A 14,160-nucleotide genomic window follows, 5' to 3' on the forward strand; every position below is an offset into this window, starting at 1 on the left:
GCACAAACCCCTTTTGCTGCAGAGCAGTCACCATGTGCCACATTACGTGTGTGTAAGATTTTCAGGGGAGACAGAATTTAAGTGAAATGTACAGATGCAGGTGCTTGCGTTTTTCGTCCTAAAAATGGGACTTTATCAAGTGCTCTATCTCTTAGGGAGAGCCTGTCTCACTGCTGGTGTGGCTTACCTAAGCAAAGCGTTTTTTCATTCTAAGTCAGAACTGTGCTAAAGAGGAAGTGATGATCTAGTTGTTCAACCTCACCATATCCTGTGTTCAGAATAATTTTCATTTCTACTTATCTGCAAATGTTAATGGAATGTCCACAAATATTTTCTTGGTTTCTATGGTAAGAGAAAGAGAGTGTGAAACTCTGTGTCAAAACCACTGCATCATCTGCATCATCCTATTCTTTTCAGGAGAAGACCCTGAGCACTAGAGGAGTCATCTGTGGCATTACTTCTGTGCAAACTGATGTTTAGTACATTTTGATCCCTTTCAGGTTCAGATTTTGAAACACAGACTTGCATATTACAAACGATAAAAGTTACTTTGTCACTTTATAATTACTCAGTAATGACAGAGTGTATCAAAACAGCTCAACACAGATTACTTCCTCTCTGACTATAAAGCAATCTGGCATTTGCTGGAATTAACTGTAAGACTTTGGAAATATATTTTTTTAAAGGTTTTAAGTTTCCAAATTACTCAGAAGTAAAATCTCCCAGTCCCCTGTGTATGCATGCATGGAGCGTAGCAGGGTGCAAATGCTTGGGGAACTGTGCCAGTAAGTGGTCACGTGGGAGAAGCAGCTAACATGCTGCACACTTCTGCGGCCTTCTGAAAACAGCACTGTTCCACCTGAGCGAGCACCCAGTGACCAGCCATGAGCTGCGATGCTTCTGTCAGGAAAGCAGCAGCTGTCCTGTGCTGCATTTCCCTGGCAAAGAGACTTCTGTTTGGGGCACACATTGTCAGAAGTATTCAAACTGTCTCACTACCACACGTCCCCCACTCCTGAGAGTGCAGAACCTTAATGTGGCAGGGCTGGTGGGATTGGGGAAAATAAGGCACCCTTTCACTCTGTGTGAGAAGAGCTGTGTGGATCTCAAACCAGGAATTGTCAGGTTTGGTGGTATTCCTGCAGATCAGAGACCACACAGCTCTTGCTCCCGACACTACACCCGGCCATTGACAAACAATAGTGGGTTGAAACTGTTATATCTAATTTCTCAAAGCAAAATTTCTTCAATAAGCTTTTCCACAAATGTACTGAGAGAATAAAAGTGCAGTTCAGTTTGAGAGGTATATTTCACCAGGAAAAATATATATGTGTTTTAGGAGGAGTTCTGTCTGACTCAAGTCAGGGCAGCCCCAGTAAAATCCCTGACCTCCAGTTACATTTGTCTTCTTTCCCTGGAGTGAATCTCTGAAGAAACTTTTCTGGTTTTTATAGAGAGAAATATGGTACCAAATTAGGACCAAGACAACTGGAGTTAAATAATGCCCAGTTTCCACACAGGAGTCTGTTTCTGTGGACAGGTATCTGGAAGCCTAGCTTGCCAGTGCAGTACTTTGCACTGTGTTATTGAACTGTTTCACAGACAAATTTTATGAATAGAGATCAAAGTGTTTAAGAGGACTGTTAGCAAATATGACCACTTGTGCAAATATCCATGAACCTCCTCCCTTCAATAGCCATTCAGTAGTTCCAAAGGCTGTCAGGGCATGTAATGATTGTAATAAATGTTGTATTTGCTTTTGTTTCAGCTGCCTTTGACCAGCAAATTCGGCTGATTACTTCCATTGTTATTTTTGCTTAGAAGACAATTATATTGTTATCATTAAAAAAAACCCCACTCTTCTTACACATTTCTTCATACTGGTCTTGAAATTCAGAACTCACTACCCTAGTTAACATAATTTTAAAATTTATTTTTATTCTTTGCACTTGCTTCTTTTCAGTGTTTTTACTTTGTTTCATGCTCCTCCTGAATGCTGCATCTCCCACCTTTGTATTCATTGGAGGAACAAACAAGTAATTGTTGAGACCTTTCCTGCCCCCAGATTAATAGTCAGAAGTTTAAATTACACACACTAAGAAAATATTGGTATTTAGCTGATGATCATGTGTTGTTATGGCTGGATTATAATGGTATCAGGAGCAGGATACTCCGAGATTCTGAGATTATATTCTAGCAGCATAATAGCTCACACAGGACTCTGAAGCAGCTCATTGTGTTCTTGTAAATATACTGAAGATACAGTCAACTTCATCTGTATTTGGTCTACTTGTGGGAAACAAAAGGATAAATATAAACTGTCCCATCTCTGTTGTGGGTCCAGTGTGCAGGACTCATCAAAGTACATCGATGGAGCAGTGCCAGTAAAATTCCCACTGGGTCTCTACAGCATGTTGCAACATGACCACCAGGACAAGAACAGCCTAAAAGCGGACGCTTTACATGGCATATGTCCCTGGGAAAGAGTGTATCATTTGGAAATAAATTGTGAAAGAAGTTAGTCCTGGTCTAACCAGCAGCATGTGGACAGAGACAGTCACAACTATAAAGGGCAGGAAACTGCTGAGGATCCCTCTGCTGTGTTGCTTAGTTGAAAACAGACAGTTTAAGCTACCTCTGTATGCAAGGAAATCACAGTGGACAGCACTGAATACCTTTAGTAAGGGGCAGCTTGGAGGGGGTGGGGGGTGGGGGGGTTGACATAATCTGTATCCAACTGATTTTAAAAAAAAAAAAAAAAAGTTATAATTTCTTCAGTTTCTTCAGAGAGGACTTTTGAGACAGGTCAGACATGTTTCGCCAGCTTGGCTAGCCCTATTTCTTTCACAAAAAATAATACATAAACTATGAAGGGTTTAGGACAGACATGGGCTACAGGTTCTGATTTGTCCTATGGGTAAACCCACAGTATTCCTTAGCTTACTTGTTTTCAATTTGGCTCTGATGACTACATTTGGAGAGTCCAAATCTCCACTGAAAAATATTTGGGTCTGTAAGTTGCAAAAGCTTCACCTAGTTGTTCTGGTAGTGCTATGGTATTGTGATATCACACCAACACACTACCCTGTTGTATTTTTGATGTACGCTGAACTGCACTGTTCTTGACAAGAAGTGGTCTCACTTCCCAACTCATCATCACTGCAGCTATCCATACTGAGATTTTCCATACAGGACCCTTTTCTGTGCACTGGCCAAACCAGTTTTCCCTGTAAAATTTTACAGTTTGGCTTAAACTAAATGGGAGCTGTATACACAACACTTATGAAATGGTAATTCTGTAGCTAAGTATGCTCTCTCTTATGTTCCTTTTTGTTTTGCAGGTTGTTACTTTGTGGTACAGAGCTCCTGAAGTTTTGCTTCAGTCCAGCTATGCAACACCAGTTGATCTTTGGAGTGTTGGCTGCATATTTGCAGAAATGTTCCGTCGAAAGTAAGAAATGCAGTTTTATTTTCTTCATGTTTTTCATTTGAAATTTGAAAAAAAAATGTGCAGTAAATTCTGGTACAATACACTGGATCACATTTATATTGGAAAAGCCTTGATAAGGTGTTTTATTTGCAAGTGTAAATACCCATTGCAAGTTCATATTTGTTGCTATCTTCAAGTCTTTCTTTTTTGATGGGAGTCTGCTTCAGGTCTTGGTAAAGCCTGTATGAGCATTGCTGTATTCCTGTTATACCTGAATCCAAATGCAGATAAAGGTGGGCTAGAGAGCCTGTTGATCAATTTGAGTAAATCTGAATTCTGGAAAGGATTTACCCTGAGGAGGGCAGAGCATGGTGGTCAGCAGAGTCTTTATGGTCTGAAGTTTGTGCATTGGAGGTATTTGCTCATAGTCCCCACTTGGCATATTTGAGATATCAGAAGTCACTGTAAAGTTGATTTCTAGAGCTGGGAAACAGAGGTGAAATTTTTTTAAGAATAAAGTATTTAGCCTGAGTGTAAGCTAACAGAGATGTTAAATGTAGTCAAAAAAAACCAAAACAAAACAAAACAAAAACCAAAAAAACAGCAAACAGATGAAAGACTTCTTTTTTTGGCTGATTCAATTAAATTGGCTCTCAGAACAATCGTGCTACAAAATATTATAGCTGGATGCAGCTGAATTGTGAATGTGAGAGGAACACTTGTGTACTGGTCTTTCCCCATGGAAGGACACTAATATGGAGGTTGTACCATGTAGGGTGTGGAGAAGAACAAACCCCTAACCTTAACAATGTAAATCTGACTCAACATTAACCCAATTATCACATGCATTTTGGTTGAGCTTACTGCAAAAAGTGCACGTTGTCTTTACCTAGGTGATCTCCATGTAGAAACTGTATAGCATTTTATAACAACACCCACTGTGAAATCAAACGACGTACATAAAGAAAACGTAAAAGAAAATTATACACTATGTTGCCTAAAAACCAAAATCGGTATAATTTACAAGCCATACTGCAGGGGCCTTGAGAAACAACTATTTAATTTATACAACATGAGGTGCAAAATACTAATTGAAGTCTTGCAAAATAACTTTGGGATTCTCTACTTATTAATGTTAGTATATGGAAAAATCATTTTTCTTGGGCTTCTTGCCTGGTCAAATGGCCTGGGTAGAATTATTATACTCCACCCTCTCTGTCTCTGACTAAGAAATGAGATCAGAAAATGAGAGAAAAAAAGAATGTGGGTTTTAGGAGTACCAGTTAAACACTCCATTGCAAACTTTTAAATATTTAGTCATCCCATATACTGCCAGGTTCACAATAGCATTAAGCCATTGATACATTTTCTGATTTAAATAGCAGTCAACAACTTCATTTTGGCATTTGCAATGAGAGTGATACAAGACAAACAACCAAGCACAAAACTTTATTACATGCTCAAAACCCTCATTTTTTTCTCATTTAATTTGCAGTATTCTGACAGATAAGAAATATTGCCATACACAAGCACCACCAGTTTACTTTTATTTTTCCTTTTATGATGTACGAGACTCACTAACTCTCCAAACCCAACACAGGAAATGTAATTAGGGACAGTTAAATTTTCTAGTTGTTTACAAATGCAAATATTACATTAATATTATGAAAGCAGAGGGGTTTTTTTTAAATGGGAATGAGATCTGACTTGACGCAGAGTTTGATAAAACCAGGACTTCTATTATTCTTGCCAAATGCAGGGTCAGTCTGACATACTTAGTCCTAAATTTGGGAGAATGTCAAAAACTGTAGAGGTCAGGAATGTGCCAAGTCTGTATGTACTGTGTTGTTTCACTGGAAACAATATGACTTTCACATACTTCAGTATACAAGCATGATTTGGAAGACTAATCTCAAGGCTCATTGCCATAAAGCTACAGTGAACAGCACTGAATGCTATCTCCATGGACTGTTATATTGGGTTAATGTTGCAACATTCTCTGTATATGTTGTCTTTCTGATTCTCCTGATGGATTGCAAAAGAAAATCTATGTTACTGTGACCTTGGTAGCAATAAACTGTAAAATTTTGCAAACTCCATGGATTATTTCCAAAAGATTGAATAAATGCAACAGTTATTTCTGCTGGAAAATGGTAGTGCCCTTGGGTAATCACCAATCTGCACTTCCACTCATGTTGATAGGATACGAGTATGAGAATGCAGCTAATGCTTAGAAGTAGATGTTGGTTTGACATTAAGACAACCTTTTCCTTTTACTGTCTTACTAGGTACTTATTGCCTTCTTTCCCTGCTCATTTTTGCTTTATCTTTGAAAGATTGAAAGCTCTGTAATTTTTAAGAAAAGTACTGAGAATCCTCTGAGCTTTTTTATATCATGGAGACTTCACTGGAATAGGTTTCTAAATAAAACACAACACAGCATCACAAAATATATCAGAATCCTGTTTATGCCAAGACGATATTTGGCAGTTTGAGTTTGCTAGAATATAGTTTTGTAGGCTGTTACAAACACAGTCAGGGTACTGCAGGTTTGAACAAGTATAGGAGAGAGGTGATCTCTGTATGAATGGTCCAGTTCCTATGTTACAGATTGCTATGCCTCAGAGTGGAAGGCACCTCATTTAATTTAAACCACCCTTAGTCCAAAAAAGTTTAAGACAAATACAAATGAAGTATTTGTTTAAGAAATAGATCCGAAATACACAAAACTGTATAAAGGAATTCATAGACACAAAAAAATTACAATAAATATAACTCTATCTAGATACACCTAGAATAAATTTGAACATTTATCTCATCTTGGCTAATTCAGCTAAACAAATGGCACTGCTCAGGTGAGAAGGCATTTTTCCTGCAATACGAGGTTTGTAGAAAGTCTATTTAAAACACTCACATTTTAGCTATGGTGCAGATTTGTAGGCTTCAGCATACGTGAACACACAAAGGTTGTGTCCTGAAACCCCTCGCACAGATTCCCAAGGATCCTACTCTACTTACAGATCAGCAATAAATTTCTCAGTAGTCAGGTGTATGCAGAAACTGTTCCGTTTTGTGCGTATTTTTCTGTCTATGTGCACTGCTCATAAGAGCACCCCAAATAAAGCATTACTTGAAATTTTCCTTATATGGTAGTTTCAGGTTTTAAATTTCTTGTCTAATTAAGTAGGTTGCAGTGACTTCTAGACACATTTGGATGGACTGTCCTTGTCTAACAAAAATGTAAATGTATTTGTCACAATGACTGTTTTCTTTGTGATTTAAAAGCTATCGTGCATTGATAATAATAACCAGTAAGGAAAATTGTAAGGTATGCTATGGCTTCCTACCATATCACAGAATCCTTCAGAGGCACAGCTGGCAGGACTGGCGGGGGGGGCAAAGGCATGGGGGCATCCTTTGGTACTGCAAGATAAGTGCTTTTTTTTTTATGTTTAGGTAAAAGTAAGGATTACTTATAAAAAGGTTTCACTCTGAGGCTGAGCATTTTCTTGGCCAGTAGGAAGGGCCTTGTAACTCCTACTTAGTGAACCACTCATTAAAGAGAAAGGCAAACATGGGAGTAGCATCCACTTCTGTCTGGATACAGGTAACTCTTCCAGATGGCCCAAGGACTGCTGGCAGCTCCAAAGCAGGAAAGCATGAACAGTGTTTTAGGGGAGAAGGGTCTCTCTTCTTGCTTGGATTAGATAATAATCAAGGTGAATGACAAGACTGGATTCTAAATCTGGGTGAAATGATCTATAAAAGAAAGCCGAGATCACCAGTCTTAGGCTCTCTTTTGAGTAGGCAGTCTTGGGAAAAAATGGTGAAATGTTTCAATGCTTAGTTCTTAGTGCGACTGTACATGCCTAGTCTTAAGAACCGCAATCCTATATGATTTTAATCCTGCACAGAGTAGGGTGTTAGTAGGTGTATATGTGGGACTAATGAGTCAGATATCTATATAGTTCCATTTAGGCAAGTTTAACTATAATATTGCACAAGCAACTGAGTTTGTCTTCCTTTGAAGTAAATACAGAGCTAAAAATCATCAGAAGAGATGATCGATCAATTTTTTGTAGCCTCTGTTACATTTATAGCCCAGTCAAGCTGAAGAAGTCATACATTTTAGAGCAGCCAGTGTTGTGACTGCATGTGCAATCTTCACAAACATTACAGGTACTAATTCAAACCCAAAACTTGAAAGACAGTCCTTTCCCAAAACCCTTTTCCACCTCCCCAAACCAAAAGTAAAACAGTATTATCTCAGTGCCCAAGCTTCATCCAGCTGAGAGGGAAATTAATACCATGCACATGCCCTTCTGAGACTGTTAATGCACCAGCTCCATGGTGTTATAATCAGCCTGCTGTTGGTATGGTCATCAGTCCCAGAATTTCATAAGCCACAAGTCTGGCACAAATAGCATGAGGTTACTATTTATTCATTTTTAAATATTAAATCATGTTTTTAGTGGTTGTCTCATTTTTCAGCTTATTCTGCCAGTTCTTAATATATGTGAGACAGTTATTGCATTACCTGCCATGCTTGAAAATTGTAGCAGCAGAAGAGAGATGTGTAACTTTACTAAAATGATGGGACACCTTCCCTCGTGGGCACAAACAGTGGACATAGGGAAACAAGCTATAGGCATATAAGTCATATTTCAGTGGTATAAATTTGTCCAATTAGAGGAGTTACATCTCTGTGTGTAGAAAAGTCATGAGCCCAGGACTTTGTTGCTCTAGGTAATGTGTATAAATGTGATAAAATCAAAGCTGAGAGCCTCATCTGGTGATTAGGCTGTGATGTAAGCACTACATTTAGGACCTACAGGCTTCCTTTAATCATAAAACATTTAACAGGTTTAAAAAAATAGCAATACACACATATTCATTCTTATGTACAATGTCTTACAGCACAGAGTAATTGTAAAGAATCTTTCACACTAAAATATAGTAAATCTTTATTCCTCTTTCCAAACAAGCCATAGATTAGTAGAGTTTAAAATGTGGCCCTCAGATCCATTGCATGTACTTTTTCTGTGTCAACTCCAGGGCCAGGTGGTCAGTAGGTCTGTGGAATGAGACGGGGCACCCACCTTCCCCTGGATTCCACCTCTAGTTGTGAACGAGGGAAGAGCAGTTGGCTCTGCAGCTTAAGTTTCAGTTAATGCTTTGCAGAATAAATATGGTCAAGTGGTTGCAGAAGAAAATAGCCAAGTGTAACAGGAACACCTGTTTTTAAGCTGTCTTCAAAACCTGAAGCTGGATAGGAAAGCTTGAACTTTTATCACTGAGGGAAAAGAAGAACTCTTTTTAGCTGGATCATGTGTCCCGGCTTCACTGAAATCATTGCTGAAATTAACCCTGACTTCAAAGGGGATTGTAGCCTCTCTCGAAACAATTCAGCACAACAGAGTGGCACAAAGAGTAGCGGAGCTAATCTCTGTTAATGTGCATGGTACAGCACTAGGTTGAAATGATCTCTGTAAAAGATGTTGTTGCAAACTGGCAAAGAGGAGAGGATAACGCATGGTGTTGTCTCAGTTTCCATTCCTTGCCCTTCTTTCAGTGATCCTGTACAAGCTTTCAGTTGTCTTACCTGTGAAATAAACCTCAACAGGTAACTCCCCAGGACTGTGAGACTTTCATTCGAAGTAAGGGTTGCAATGTATGTGGGAGATATAAAGAGCTGGCAGTTGAAGAGCTGAGGCTGGAATTCACAGTGTCTCTCTTCTGGTCTTTGTAAGACTGTGTAGCACAAGCAAAAGCATGTGTTGAAGCTAAATTTGCAAGAATGTAAGCCACTCTGCTAGTATGATTGTTGTTATCTGTCTACTAAAATATCACACACACACACACAGAGACAGAGGTAGCTACAAAGGAAATCAGGCCATCAGTATGTGAGCTACTGTATGCATGTCCTTATCCAGAGAAGGAGGCACATACTCCCATTTGTTATCAGCAGACAACAAAGTGATAACTCATAACAGCCTGCAGGTTCTCTGGTGCTTTGAATGGGGTGGGCAGCTTTTATCTCGGAAATGATCTGCAGTCCAGTTCACCCTTGAGTCTGCTCTTCTAACTAGCATCAGTTTCATCATGCCATCATTTGGTCTGAATTAGCTGTTCCTATAGGTGCTAATTGCTCACAGATGTGATCTTTTAAGGTTGGACTTTGAAAAAATTAGGTATACATCTGGCAACGTATGTTCAATAGCAGAACCACAGGTTCTCAATTGCCTAAGCATGTTCTTCATCTGCAGAATGAAGCAGTGAGGACGGTGGGCTTTGGGGAAAGTGATTCACAGGAACTCTGCTATAGCAGAGAATTGCTTGGAGATTTGAAGTACTGTGTCCTCTCCTCCAGACATATCCTGGGTTAGTCATTCCTTGCAATGAGTTGCTTCACTGTTGAACGGTCTTGAGGAAGACAACGAATCCATAACTTTGTGAATGCATACCTGATAGTAGGATTTATATGTACTAAGTGACCCTCACTTCAAATTAAATAACGGTATGATGTTACTTAAAAATGTTTTCCATTAATATTGTTCATTTATTCAAAGCATTGGGGGAGCAGAAACATTTGTTTAAAGCCTGTAATCAACAGTATAGTAAAGTATAATATACTGCAGCATTAGCAGCAAAATACCATGCAACATAACATGGAGCTTGTTTTTCTAAGTACAGCACATATTCTTGCCATAGCCCAAGTACATCAGTTCAGGCAAAGATGTGACTGAAGATACTTTGGTTTGGACAGGACCAAAAGAGAGAGACCACGTATTCCTATAATATGCCATAAATGAAACTCTGTCTCAGACTGAAATCAATGGATAAATTTAGCATGATTTATGTAGGGTAGGAAATAATGGAAAAATCACCAGGACTTCTGTAGAGAAAGACAATTTCTTGTCTTTTTAAAATGACCTTTATTAATAGTTGTTTTGCACGCTGTTGTCATCAAATTCAGTTTTTAATTTCTTACTGTGCCTATGGATATTGCAGATGAAATCCTGGTCACACTGTACAGAGAAAGAAAGGCAACTCTGACTGATAGTAGTGAAGACTTCAGTTTTGTTTTACCTTTCTGCATATACAAGAATAGTACTGTGAACAGTCTGAAAAAATACTCTAAAGATAATAGACTCTAAAATATGAATACTGCCATGTGTGGAATTGTGAGGCATACTTCTGACAACTTTGTCTCATTTCAGATGTTTAATTCTTTGTCAGTTATTTTCCTCTGCTTCAGCATATCTGATCAGTAGGAATATTTTGCTTTGCCTGCTAGATCCTGTATTTCTCTATATGGTAAAGTTTCTACCTTTTTTTCAGCTCTTAGCCTAACCTTCCCTTTTTGTGCTCTTTTCTCTTATTTTCAACACATTTCTGAAATGCCTTTCAAATGCAGAGAGATAAGAGAGCTGTAGTATATTTTCAAATCTTCCTTATGTTGGAAAAAAGAGAGAAATAGAGGCAGCAGAAGACAAATCCATAAAAGAAAAAAAAAAAAAGTATAAGTGTATATTGGGAGGGAAGGTATAATAAAACCAAGACAATAGAGACATCTAGACAAAAAGCAACTGAGTAAATACAGTCATAAATGCTGCTTAGGAGTTGCTTTTTCTGTATAAACTGGCAAACATCTTAAATGTGGTTTAAGAGAGAACTGTTCTCTTTATCACACAGCAATTTTAAACACAGACTTTGCAATCATATTATCTGGTGTTTTCCAGTGAACCTTAAACCAGCATATCTAGTGGACCAAGAGCTCAAAAGTGTAATCATTCACTTGTCTGTGCTCACAGTTAGATTTTGGTAACAGGAAAATTAAAACAACAACTTTTTTTTCCCTTTTCTGTTTTGTCTTTGTTTCAACAAGCAAAGGTGGACGTTGCAGCTTAGAACTGTAAAAGCTACACAGCTTGATTTGAACCTTTGAACCAAGGTACTGTACAGTTCTGGCCTGAGTTTGTTTTTGCCATTTTTGGAAATTATCTTGTTTTGTTACAAGAATGATTTAAGTTGCAAGTGCCATAAAAGTTCACCACAGTCCAGACCAACTGTACTGGGAGAAGGTTCGTTCCTTGGAAAGATCTTGTCAGCATTCAAAATTCTGCGCTTTGCACTTTTCCTCTATTCTTCTGCCATTCATGTGCATATGGGTGTGTGGGAGGGTAATGGTTTTTCCAAACCAGACCTAATAAAATAGGATTTTTTCTTCCACCCCAGATAAGTGGCCAGCCTATTACAAAGATATTTTTTAAGTTGAATGGACCCAAGCCACAATTTAGCTTAGCGACCTTAGTGATCTGATCGAACAACAATGACATTTTCCTTCAAACTTAACTAACAAAGGAAAGCAAAAGACTGCACTTGTTCATGTTATTCCAGTTTTCAAATAAGCAGGATTGTTTTCTGTTTAATCTGACCTCTGAGGCAGAACTCCCATTGGGTTTGGGCAGAGGACAAACGCACATTAATGGAGAGAAGGGCAAACCATCAGAATAATACCACTAATTATTCAGTACAAAATAGATGTGAGTTTCCAAGACAGCATCACCCCATTAAAAGTAAAATACCTTGGTTTTTAGTTCACATTTTCCCTCAAGCCTTTTCTAGCAGATATCTTTCTAAGTGTCTACAGTTGGGCTGATTGATAGCCGTTAGTCAAATCCAGTAACTGTATCGGTCTGTGGTTGGAGATGAGTGGTAAGTGAGTGCCAGGCCATTCACTTGTGGTTTTCCTTTTAGTTTCCAGCTGTGCCAGACTTTCAGTCAGAGGAATAGATCTGTTGGTAAGGGAAACCGTTGATAAACCATAGAAACCAAAAACTGTCACTACCCATGACAAAAAACAGAAGGGAACCTTGAGGCAGGGGTAAGAAGACCCACAGAAACAGTGTTAGCTGACCAAGTTTAATCTGTTAACTTCAGGTGTGGGGTCATGTCAGGCCAGGCAGTGCCCAAGGAACTGGGGCCGGGTGGCTCTGGGCTGGCAGCCGGCAGCTGCAGGAGCTCACAAGAGCGCTCCCCTCCTGGAAAACTTCCCATAGCTTCTTCATGTGCAGGTGGCACAGCACTGGTCTGAAATCCTCCTGAACACATCATCCTTGAAAAAATATACATTCCTTAGAGGGGTGATATTCCAGTCTGTGACAATCTGAATTAGCCTGGCCAGAGGTCAGAGGAAAAGACCTTGTGGCTAGGAGAAAGACCACAACATGTCAGTCATGATGTAGATATTTCTAAGTCCTTGGTATTAACATCATAGCATTTGTAACAGATATTTGGAAATGCAGCTGGCAGCAGAAATTCCTGGGTCCCTCATTCTGAGCTGTGCTCAGCACAGCTGCTGGCCTGTCAGTGTGAAGGTGCATCACCTTTGTGTTTTCTGGAGCATCTCAAAGACAAGTTCATTCCCGGGATAAGCCAGAGCAGCCTGAGGGTTGCTTTAATAGTATCCCCAGCTGCAGATGGCTTTCAGCGGTCACTCCACCAGCCAGAGAACAGGAGAGAAGCAGGGCTATGCTACCCGTGCCCCTTCCTCTCCAACCCGGAGAGGGCTAGCCAGCTGTACGCTGCCCAAAGACTTTCCTTTTGAAAGGGTCTCCTGGCTCATTCACACAGCTTCCCTCTTCAGGAACTTGGCTGAGAGAGGCTTTGCTTTTTGCCTAGAGTTTGGCCGGGGGAAGCTCTGTGTACTTTTGTTTGACTCGTAATAGAACTAAACATTGTTTTTATTTACTTTTCTCTTTCATAAGAAAATGGCTACAAAAAGGTATTTAAACTCCAAGTGGGTATATGGGATCCTTTCCTGGACACTGGTGCACTCTGGAGAGCAGGGAGAAAGACTGGATTTTAACAGTGGCTCATGTGGCTGAGCTCCCAGGTGTGGGGTTTTTTTTCCAAATTGAATGTCTAGTCAGAAGTTTTGATCTGGGCAGCTTTACTGAGTTTTTTGCATTTGATTACCCAGAAAAGAAATCTAAGCATTAGCTACCATTGTTCAGTCCATAAAAATAGTATCTAATAGTTAAGAAGTGTATAGGACAAACCTGTCTCGCATATGTGTCTTTTCTTCTCAACAGCTTTGCACTAGAACTTTTCCATATGTAGGTGCTCACCAAAGCTGTTAGACGTTCTTTACATCTAAAAAAAATCCTAAATCTGCATAGGAGAAGTGGAAAGTGCACCTGAAGGAATGGATGACAGTTTAAAAACAGCTAAGGACAGCAGAGCAAAACATCACAGCTTTCTGAAATGTTGTGCTACTTTGTAGGAGTAAATAATTGGCTATGAGAGGAGAGCTCAAAATGTCAAAGAGAAAGCAAGAGGAAGTTTGATATTTAGATTTCTGGAAAACAGTTTCTCTAAGGGAACTGCAGTGCCCAGAGGCAGTTCCCCGCTGCCTTTGTGGAAAAGCTTACCTATGCCACAGGGTTCAGACCACTGCAGAGCACTTGTCAGCTGGTCTGGGAGTCTGTACTTTGGCTGTAGTTGCAGATGTCGAAGACCTAGATAGAGTCCTAATTTGGGGACGAAGGGAGGTGGCCACAGCCTCTCCTGCATGTGCATGCTGATTGCCACAGAGCAGCACCCGTGATACCCACACATAGCTGGAGCTTCCGTTGCCATCAGTCCTCAGGGTCCTGATGTTGCCTGTGTACTAAAAAATAGAGAAGAAGCATGGCAGGATACAGCTCACCCTAGTTCCTCTCCCT

The 14,160-nt window shown here is 39.6% G+C and overlaps 1 protein-coding gene across 1 annotated transcript in view; it reads left to right on the top strand.

The window, feature by feature from the left end:
* Nucleotides 1–14,160, top strand: part of CDK6 (cyclin dependent kinase 6) — a 131,303-nt gene that overhangs the window by 97,479 nt on the left and 19,664 nt on the right. The window contains exon 4 of the mRNA XM_026842612.1: nt 3,342–3,451. Coding sequence (XP_026698413.1) covers nt 3,342–3,451 — 110 coding nt within the window. The remainder of the gene's footprint in view (nt 1–3,341; nt 3,452–14,160) is intronic.

Source organism: Athene cunicularia (genome assembly GCF_003259725.1).
Source record: "Athene cunicularia isolate RWA chromosome 2 unlocalized genomic scaffold, athCun1 chr2_part1, whole genome shotgun sequence".
Taxonomy (NCBI): domain Eukaryota; kingdom Metazoa; phylum Chordata; class Aves; order Strigiformes; family Strigidae; genus Athene; species Athene cunicularia.